Raw genomic sequence first — 10,724 nt, 5'->3', positions numbered from 1 at the left:
ACTCGATTTGATTCATCGGTGTTTACATTCTTAGAACACGAGCTATTGAAGCTCATTGAGAATATTGTGTTTGAAGCACATTCGCAGATGTTAGAACTGATCCATCAAATCTCTAGGTTAACAAGTGCATGTCTTGATCACAGAGCATGAAGATTTACAACACTCTCAAACTAGACGTTAAAATCACATAACATGACGATTTAGAAGTGAGATAATACAACAAAAACTTGTGAGGTTTACCAGATGATTTTTGACTTGTTTACAAAAGTCCACTCTTAGGATATTCTAAGTGTTTGATGAATTTGTTGGATCGGAACCATTGGCTGGAGCGTGGTTTGAAATGAATGAATTTTTGAATTCTGAAACTAGCTCCCTATCATGTCTAGTTGTTCGAGAATATCCACTCTCTGCCTCTCTCTTTCTGCTTGTGGCTCTTTTATGCCCTTTTCCTATCTTATATTTGAAATTCTTTCCGTCAATTTATTTATAGAACTCAAGAGTTCAACGGTCAAGATTCATCGATATCTACATTGTATGATCTACCTTTGTTCCATTAATGCTCTTGTACGACTTGTCCTTGCATCCCTAATGCTCCTAACCAGATATGAAAATATGACTATTGGTTAACTATATATTTGAATACAACTTAGTGAAAATTTCCTTCGTGTTATGCTAATCCCTTCTTTCTTCTGATAGATTATGAGATCACAAGCCATTTCACAAGTTCAGCAAGCTATCAGGAAGCTTCTCTTGTGTTGCTCTGAGCAGCTAACCTTCAATTTTTTTTTTTTTTTTTTATGTTTTATTGTGATTATATATTATTCTTCCATTCTTCTTCTCTTATGAAGTGAATTGATCTGCCTTTAGTTAGCTTTGACTTTATAGTCCTCTGATCTTCGGACGAGTGATTTGACGATTCAATCTTTGAATCGAGTCACTCTTATGTTATGATCTAATGCATTATTGAGTAGTACTGAGATGAGTGACTTCTTGGAAAGTTCTGGTGCATATAGATGCTGACGTTGTGCCGTTTGATCTGGTTGGCTAGGTGGGTCGTAAAATAATGTCATATCTTAACGGGTAATACCGTCTCTGTTAGGGATAGAGCTGACATTATGGAAAACATAATATTGATATCTAAGGGATATGATACAGTACCAGCAGATAGACACGCATATCGTCAGACTCATGTACCCAACAACCTAACTCATTAGCATCCAAATAGGTTCATATGTAAAAATTAATTTTAATATTTTGGTTCAAAATAGCTTATAATAATCTTTTTGGGGGTATTACTTACATAAATATGTTAATGTATAATAATAAGAATAATGATGTAGTTTATATTGTAATAGTACTCTTCACATATATATAATGCACACGAGAAAAGAAAAGAAAAGAAATGAAATTATGAAAGAGAAGTGGAAGAATCGGAAACAGAAATTTTACATTGGGATTCCAAATGTGCGTGTCGTTGTGTGTGTTGTTTGGTATCATTAACAAATTGAGAGAGATCCGATCTCTTTCTTTCTTTTATTAATTCTTCGTCTTCCATTTATTTAATTATTTCTATATTAAAATTTCATTAGGAGAGATGGAATTTTGAGTGGAAAAGGTTTTATTTGATAAAATTAAAGTTTCAAAATTGGATTTCAATTAACTTTCAATTTAGATGTATTTTAAATTCATTAAAAACGATCAAATTAATATAAAGTAAATTTGAAATAGATCAAATCTTTATTTTTTGTATAAGTGATTATGTTTATAGATCATAAAAAAATCAAAATTGGATAATATTTGAAAATTAAACTGAAAAAAATCAAAATTGGATAATATTTAAAAATTAAACTGAAATATTTTTAAAGTAGAATGTTTGATAAACAAGTAGTTAATTTTCATACTAGATTTTTAATAAAATAACAAAAATATCCGTATTAGAGAGCACACATCTCTCTTCATTTATTTGAATGAATATAAAATATAATTTTGGATAGTTATTGAATCATAGAGTAGGTTTCTTGTGAGACGGTTTCACGAATTTTTATCTGTGAGACGAGTCAATTTTACCGATATTCACAATAAAAAGTAATACTTTTAGCATAAAAAATAATATTTTTTAATGGATGATCTAAATAAGATATCTGTCTCACAAAATACGACCCGTGAGACCGTCTCACACAAGTTTTTTTTCTACGGGCATTCATAGGCATTCATGATCTATGGAGTGAATCTAATTAAAAGAGAGTGGATGATTAAAAAGTAATACTCTTAGCATAAAAAATAATATTTTTTAATGAATAACCTAAATAAGATATCTGTCTCCCAAAATACGACCCGTGAGACCGTCTCACACGAGTTTGTTTTTCTACTGGCATTCATGATATATGGAGTGAATCTAATTAAAAGAGAGTGGAAGATTTATTGCTTTCAACATTTCATTATTATGTGAAATTATTACTTAATGATGCCTTAACCTTTCTTCTTGGATATAATGAAAGAAAATTTTATTTATTTGCAGAAGAAAGCATAGAATAAGCCAAATTAATCCAGTTACACAACACTGCCCAATGGCCACATGTGCAGTACAGTCCAGCAAAACAGCATCTCAGTGTTCAAAACATGAAAGACAAATTAAACCTCCCAAAAAATAATAATATAAGATTTTCCTCAAAAATATAAATATAAATAAATCAATAAGAAATAGAATATTACCCCCACCTCCATTAGAGTACACATGAAACTATATTATAAAATAAATATGAGAGAGGTTTTATGTAATACCGAATCTCTGTTCATGAAACGAGTCAATTACGTCTATATTTATTATAATAAAAAATAATAATTTTTAAGAATGACTCAAACAGAAGATCTATCTCAAAAAATTGATTAAAGATATCATCTTACAAAATTTTTAGTAATAAATAAATAAGCAAGAAAGAAGGCAAGAAAATATATGTCACGGGTTTGTCTAGAAATGCCCTTATTTCACAGTTCTAGACATACAGACACATATTCCTCTCTCACTACATACCCGAGGTTTTCTTGGTAATTAAGTAGTATAATTTTTTTTTTATGAGAACCCAAAAAAAAAAGAATTTATATACAAATTTACTTCACTCTCACTTCAAATTCGAAACCCTCATTCTCATAGAATATATTATTTTTCAAGAAAGTTTGGCTTATTTTCTTGGATTTTCCATGGACTTGATGCTGGATAACTGTGAAGGGATTCTCTTATCCTTAGATTCTCACAAATCGGTCCCGGCTCCATTTTTGACAAAAACTTATCAGCTCGTTGATGATCCGAACACGGATCACATTGTTTCTTGGGGTGGTGAAGATGATTCAACTTTTGTCGTCTGGCGTCCGCCGGAGTTTGCTAGAGATCTTCTACCTAACTATTTCAAGCACAACAATTTCTCCAGCTTCGTTCGTCAGCTCAACACCTATGTGAGTTTGTGTTTTGTGGGATTTATGATCTGTGCATGAAATGATGATTTTCTGATTTGGGTTTCTTTTTTCTTTTTTTTTTTTCCTTGTGAATCCTGGTGAAATGATGATGAAACTAGGGTTTTCGGAAGATTGTACCAGACAGATGGGAGTTTGCGAATGAGTATTTCAAGAAAGGTGAGAAGCATTTGTTGTGTGAGATCCACCGGAGGAAGACGTCTCAGCCGCCGCAAGTGTCCCTCAACCACCACCACCCATCTTTTGGCCACCATTCCATCAATGGCCCGAGTTTCTTCCCCTACTCTAGCCGAGATAGCATATCGCCACCGGACTCCGATGAACAGCAACCAAACACTTGGTGTGACTCCCCGCCAGTCGCCTCCCCAAATTGTAGCGGCTCCGCCGTGACCAACGTCGCGACCTGCGACGGCAACCCCTTGTACAACAGCGGCAGCTCGTTTATTGCACTTTCTGAAGACAATGAGAGGCTCAGAAGAAACAACACCGTGCTTGTATCTGAGCTAACCCACATGAGAAAATTATACAACGATATTATATATTTTGTGCAGAACCATGTGAAACCAGTGGCTCCAAGCAACTCCTATCATTCCTCATTTTTCCTCAACAACTCAGCAAAATCTTCTTCTGCAACGAATCCCTTCAATGGCGGCGGCTCATCAATGCTGCAAAAGCCACTGAATCAGCTCATTGGATACAGCCAAATGGCATTAAACGCCCACCAAGGTAATGCATATTTGGGATCCATTAACATCAACTCCTCTTCTCCTCCAAGCAAGATTTCTCAACCCGATGTGACCATTCACGCCGAAAATGAACACAGTAGAACAAAACTTTTCGGCGTGCCGCTGCATTCCAAGAAAAGATTGCACCCAGAATACAGTTCTTCGATGGAGACAAACAAGGCCAGACTGGTTCTCGAAAAAGATGATTTAGGATTGAATCTCATGCCTCCATGTTAACTCATTTGACCCATTTAAGATTAGTGCTAAATCTCAAGATTTTGTCCATCTTATGTTCTCTCTTTAATATTTTCTATGTTTTAGTCTTTGTTTAGCCCATCTGTTAGAACTAGAAGTTATCATCAAAAAATACATATCCCTTTGTGCGTACGTGTTGTGTATATTTCCCCAGCCGTTGATCCAGGTTGGTTTTTGTTTAGATTGAATTAATCAGCTTCCAAATCCCTCAAACTCAAACACCGTACGTGTCTTTTTTACTCTTTAATTATTTAGTTTTCTAAGTTTCTTTTCAGATTTATTTCTGTTTGCAGCATTTAATTTATCCTCCATAATTGGACCAGAACTGTTCTTTTTCTCCTTGCCCTTTTGCCTCTCTTTCCGGTTTTGTTATCTGAACAATTCAGTCAGACAAATTAATGCAAACATGAAAAAAAGAGGGAGAGAGAGCTAAGAGGCTGAAGCTGGAGCTTTTTCTTTTTTCTTCTGGGATTTGTCTTCTCTTCATTAATGTATCATACGTACATGTATGACCATATCTCCAAGAGTTACTCGTACGTTTCTTGAATTTTCAATAAATAAGGTTGTAATCTATATATATACATATATATGATTAATCATTATCATCGGATCTAATACATCTATGCTTCTAAAGCAGTAGTAAATTAAAGGTAGATAGGTAACCAGCTAGCTAGTTATCTAAAATTAATTTTACCCAAAAGAATATATTCATTGCCGTAATTAGTACTGTTATTATTATTACCAGAATGGAGCTATGATTATATTTGGTTGAGATCTCCATTTTTCTCGTTTCTGTTAATTCATTTGACCTGATGTACAGTAGTCTGCAGGGAGGAAACGAACACAGAGATGGCAACAAAAATAAATGTGTAAAATATTATTGTAACGAGGAAAAAAGGTATGAGGTGGGATCTCTGTATTGTAGGTATGAAAGGGAAATATAGGAAGAAACTGACTAAAACTGTTCCTTGAAATGTTACTGTCAAGGCTTCTATACTTCTTCTGATGACAGAAAACCTTTGCCTTTTCCTTTTTTTAAGAGTTAGTCTATGATATATAATTGGTAGTGTTTCTTCTCTTGTTTCAATAACATTTGATCAAGTAAATTCTTAATATTTTTTATGGAAGTTGACATATACGTCAATAATCAAAGAGCAAACTTTTCACTACATCATAGAAAGAAAAATACTCCAAATGTAGCATAAAATGATTTTTTTAAGTATCTGATCAATCTCTCTTTCACACTTTCTCAACCCCTCCAACTTGCTGTATTGCAGTTTTGCCAAAACAATCCAAATAGTCTCTGCACACACACACACACACACACACATACACACATAAATATTAATATATATTCTTAAAACTCAATTAAAAAAAAAATTTGTATGTGTTGTAACGGACATGTGATGTAAATATTAGAGGAAAAATTAGTTTTTTGGTCAATAAACTTATTCGATTTTGTGTTTCGGTCTATTACGTTTTTTAAGTTTGGGTTTCGTATACTAACTTTTAATTTTCAACTATTTTGTTTTAATTACTGACGTGAGTGACATAAAACATATCGATAATTTCCGGTGTCACGTTAGTATTTTTCAATGTCACGTCAACATTCCTGGTGTCACTTCAACACTCGGACGAAATAAGACTGAAAAATGAAAGTTAGTATACCAAAATCAAGCTTGGAAAACTTAGAGGACCAAAATTCAAAATAGAAAAAGTTAATAAACCAAAAAAGTTTTTTCCCGATATTATAGTAGAATGTGCTACTTATATAGAGTCGTCAATATAGGTTGGGTCCGTCGGATTGGCTTAATACATGTTAACCAATTTAAGTGAGTTGAGTTGAAGTTTTGCCAATCAATTTAAAATTGCCTACACAGGCCAGCTTACGGAGGTCGCCGGCCTAGGAGGGCCAACCCATGGCGTGCTCAAATTATCCCATGGTTTGAGAGGATTTTTTCAAATATAATAAAAATTGTGAATTTTTTGTGCTAATAACTTTGGTTAACATGTAAAAGTATGAAATCATAAGAAATTTTTTTAAAGATTTTTATATAAATTTTTATTCTTGAAATAATCAAATTCAATTAATTATACAGTTTTTTTTTATGGGTTAGCCTGCAGGCCAGCCCACCTAACTCGCAACTCACCTTAGATTGGGATGTGTTAACGATTTCTCAACCCGTCAGGAGACGGTTCGGCCTCAAGTTAGCCACCATGTGTTGGCCCGTTTGACAATACTATGTGTGTATATGTAAGAGATGTGCATGTAAATATTGGTAAATTAAATGTTTCCAAAAAAAATTCCATAAAAATCTCAATTTTTTTGTATCTCATCTTTAGATATGCTTATAAATATTGGTTAATATAAATGTTCCCAACTGAATTTAAATAAAAAAAATATTAAATCTTGTTGGTTCAATGATTTGGTATCATCATTTCATCATCATCAATATTATACTATTAAATAACAACGATAACCCTAAATATATCATTTTCTTGTCTTCTTTTATTTAGAGAATGGCACGTGACCTCGACGTTGCACGTGCATCGTAGATTGATGAACAAACTCATTCTAATTTCTAATCTTATTTAAAAAATTTATTAATTTGGATGGTTGAAATTATTTATGTGATGGAGAAATTAATCGTGCAAGGGGAAAAAAAAGAGAGTAAAGGATACTAAATCTCAAGGCTTTCAATCAATTAGATTTTGGTCATTTAATTGGTTAAAATAAATTATTTATATCTTATTTTTTTTTTTATAATGAAGCAAGATTGAATCCTAAATATATACGTTACTTATTTACATATTAGTAATACAAAATATAATAGATTTCAAATGACATCATTATTAAGAGAACTTGAAATATAGTAATATGAAATACTATATAAACATGTAAGAGATAAATTTGAAGTTNGAAGAAAGTGGAATTTATGGGAATCAAGAGATAAAGACGCTTTAAGAAGAGTGTGTTTTAATGTTGCTTAACAGCCGAGGTTTTTGAAATTTGGGAAAGGAAAAAGGCAGAAATTTTAAGTTTTTTCTTTGTTTAGTCTTTTTAGTGCACTTTATTGACAATAATATATTTGGTATCTGTTTACTTTATTGACAATTTCAACGTTTATATATATATTTTTATATATATTATATATTTGTGTAAAATATACGTACAGCTTTATACACGAATACCCAAAGTTTTCCAACGACTTCTCTTTAATGGAAGGTATAAAGTTTTCTATTTTCCTTATTTCGATAGTTTCTAAGAGTTCCATTTTTATTGTTTCGTTGTCTTTGTGATTGGTCGGTCTCCTATCATACTTTGTTATTAAAGTCGGGAATGTGGCGAGATAATCAACTAATACATATTTTGTGATTTTTGTTATAAATTTGATAGAAAATAAGAAGATAGGATACAGAGAAAAGTGAATAAAAAAGCAAAACTAAAAAGTATTTCATTTATGATTGAGAATCTTTATCTATAAGGTACAATTAATTAATGATACAAATATGCAGATAGGTAAAATTCAAATATATATCTTAGTTGAAAATTTTAAAATCATACGGTAATATTTCCTCTTAGATGATTATTTCTGTTTGGAAAGATTGTTGATTGGAAACCTCATGAAGATTCAAATGGTGTCCCGTTAAAACCTTGATAGTAAAACCTAGTGAGAAAAAACTTGAGTGAAAGAAAAAAGTACAAAAATTGATACTTCTTGGATATCTTTGTCAGAATTTTTCTTAGAAATCATGTTTCTACGTATATATATGAACATGATAATCAATATGCGGAAGCGGATCGAGTGTTACCTCCAGTCATCGAGGAATTTGTAAGTTTTCTGATTTCTTTTCGGTTGATGCCTTCTAAGCACTTCACACTCTATATAGATGGTGTATTTTGTTCTTATGAGGTGTGTGTTTAGAGATCTCAATCACCGCTATTTATAGGCATTTCTCATACCATCGATGAGTTTATCGGGAGCCCAAGAGTCAAAAGAAGAGGCGCATGTGTGCATCAATTTTCTAAAGTTGAGGCGGTACATGTACCTTTTTTCAAAATTGTAGGCTATGGCCGTCGTCATTTCCTACACGTTTTTTTTACTTTTGATATGAGCCATTTTTCTTACATTCTCCCACTTGGCTAAGATAACTCATTTACTATAGGAGAAAACAAAACACATGAATCATGAGGATATGTCATCTAAAAGCGAGTATTATCTTCCATGTATTATAATGAATTATGTATCTCAAATCTGTATAACTTAATGAATAAACCTTATGTTTATTCAAGGTTCAACTTTATTGATATTTCTCAAATCAATGAATATGTGCACAAAAAATATGAGAAGATATCACATAATAGTTTCATTAAATTTGTTCTTATAGCAAAATTACATAAAAGAACCAAGTCCAATTTTTTCTGTATGATCCTTGAATTTTTATGGTGGCATGCCTTTAGTCAAAGGATATGCAATCATCAATTTAGTGCTAATGTGCTCGATAAGTAACTTCTTATCTTTAACATGTTCTCGTACGGCTAAATACTTAATGTCGATGTGCTTGTTTCGACGACAACTTTTGTTATTTTTAGCCATAAAAACAACAGCTGAATTGTCACAATATATTCTTAATGGTCTCTATATAGAATCCATAATTCTAAGCCTCGAAATGAAACTTTTCAACCATACACCATGTGAGGTTGTCTCAAAACAAGCTACGAACTCAACTTCTATAGTGGAAGTAGCAGTCAATGTCTACTTTGCACTTCTCCAATATACAGCTCCACCAGATAGTTTGAAAATGTATCCTGAAGTGGATTTTCGTGAATCAATGTAGTCAGTGTAGTCTGAATCAGAGTAGCCAATTACTTCCAAATTCTCAGTTCGTCTGAACATAAGCATATAATCTTTGATCCCTTGAAGGTACCTCATCACTTTCTTTGCAGCTTTCCAATGGTCTAAACCTAGATTACACTAATATCTTTTCAACATCCCAACAACAAATACAATGTCAGGTCTAGTGCAAACCTGAGCATACATCAAACTTCCGACAGTAGAAGCATAATGAATGTTTTTCATTTGTTCTCACTCTAGATCATTCTTTGGGCATTGTCTTAAATTGAACTTATCTCCTTTCGCAAGGGAGCTATACTTGATGAAGAATCTTTCATCCAATATCTTTCTAAAACTTTGTTGATATAGGTTTCTTGAGACAGATCTAGAATACCTCGAATTCGGTCTCTATGTATTTTAATGACAATGACATAAGATGCATCGCCCATATCCTTCATATCAAAGTTTTTAGAGAGAAATTGTTTCACCTCATATAACAATCCATTGTCATTGGTTGAAAGTAATATATCATCCACATATAGAATAAGAAAACAAATCTTACTCCCACTGACATTCTGGTATATACATTGATCCATGATGTTCTCTACGAATCCAATTGAAGATATAACATCATGAAATTTCAAATATCATTGACGGGAAGATTGTTTCAATCTATATATAGATTTATTAAGCTTACATACGAAATGCTCACCATTACTAGAGAAGAGTCCTTCAGATTGTTTCATATAAACCTCTTCCTCTAATTCTCTGTTGAGAAAAGTTGTTTCCACATCCATTTGTTGTAAATCTAAGTCAAAATGTGCAACTAATGCTAGAATGATACGGAGATAATCTTTCTTAGATATAAGAGAAAAAGTCTCTTTACAGTCGATTTCTTCATGCTGAGTGAATCCTTTAGCTACGAGTCTTGTCTTATATCTTTCAATGTTGTCTAATGAGTCTTTCTTTGTTTTGAAGACCCATTTACATCCAATGGCGTCTTTTACACCATCAGGCAACTGAACAAGATCCCAGACTCCATTAAATTCCATAGAATTCATCTTTTCTTTCATAGCATTAAACCATTATTTTGACTCATTACAACTCATGGCTTATAAAACCGTTTCAGGATCATTTTCAACTCCAATGTTAAAATCCGATTCTTGTAAATATACAACATAATCACTAGATATAGTTGATCTTCTTATTCTAGTAGATATCCTTAAGTTGTTTGGCTGATCAACGATTTTTTGTTGTTCTTCATTAACAACTTGATCTACTGGATTTTCATCAGCGATTTGTGGAACTTCAGTAACCAGTTGTCTAACACCCATTTGATCTTGTGGAGTGTGAATAACGACCAATCTATCATTTGAATAGGAGGGTTGTGAATTAATGTGATCTTTCTAAAAAACTATGTCATCTAAGTGATCACTCCCAC

At 32.6% G+C, this 10,724-nt stretch overlaps 1 protein-coding gene across 1 annotated transcript; it reads left to right on the top strand.

Moving 5' to 3' along the window:
* Positions 1-3,112: 3,112 nt before the first annotated feature.
* LOC140959535 (heat stress transcription factor B-4-like) lies at positions 3,113-4,476 on the top strand. Its single transcript, XM_073417424.1, has 2 exons — positions 3,113-3,450; positions 3,570-4,476. Exons 1-2 carry the CDS (start codon positions 3,199-3,201, stop codon positions 4,428-4,430), a joined length of 1,113 nt encoding a protein of 370 aa, XP_073273525.1. The 5' UTR covers positions 3,113-3,198; the 3' UTR covers positions 4,431-4,476.
* The last annotated feature ends 6,248 nt before the right edge of the window (positions 4,477-10,724 follow it).

Source organism: Primulina huaijiensis, chromosome 2 (genome assembly GCF_012295235.1).
Source record: "Primulina huaijiensis isolate GDHJ02 chromosome 2, ASM1229523v2, whole genome shotgun sequence".
In the NCBI taxonomy this organism is placed as follows: Eukaryota; Viridiplantae; Streptophyta; class Magnoliopsida; order Lamiales; family Gesneriaceae; genus Primulina; species Primulina huaijiensis.
The sequence above is the reverse complement of the archived record's forward strand: the minus strand, read 5'-3'. Positions and strand labels throughout refer to the sequence as shown.

Coding starts and splice junctions, on each gene's coding strand:
- LOC140959535 (XM_073417424.1), top strand. CDS start 3,199: ATGGACTTGATGCTGGATAACTGTGAAGGGATTCTCTTATCCTTAGAT. Junction 3,451..3,569: donor TTCGTCAGCTCAACACCTAT/GTGAGTTTGTGT, acceptor TGATGAAACTAG/GGTTTTCGGAAGATTGTACC.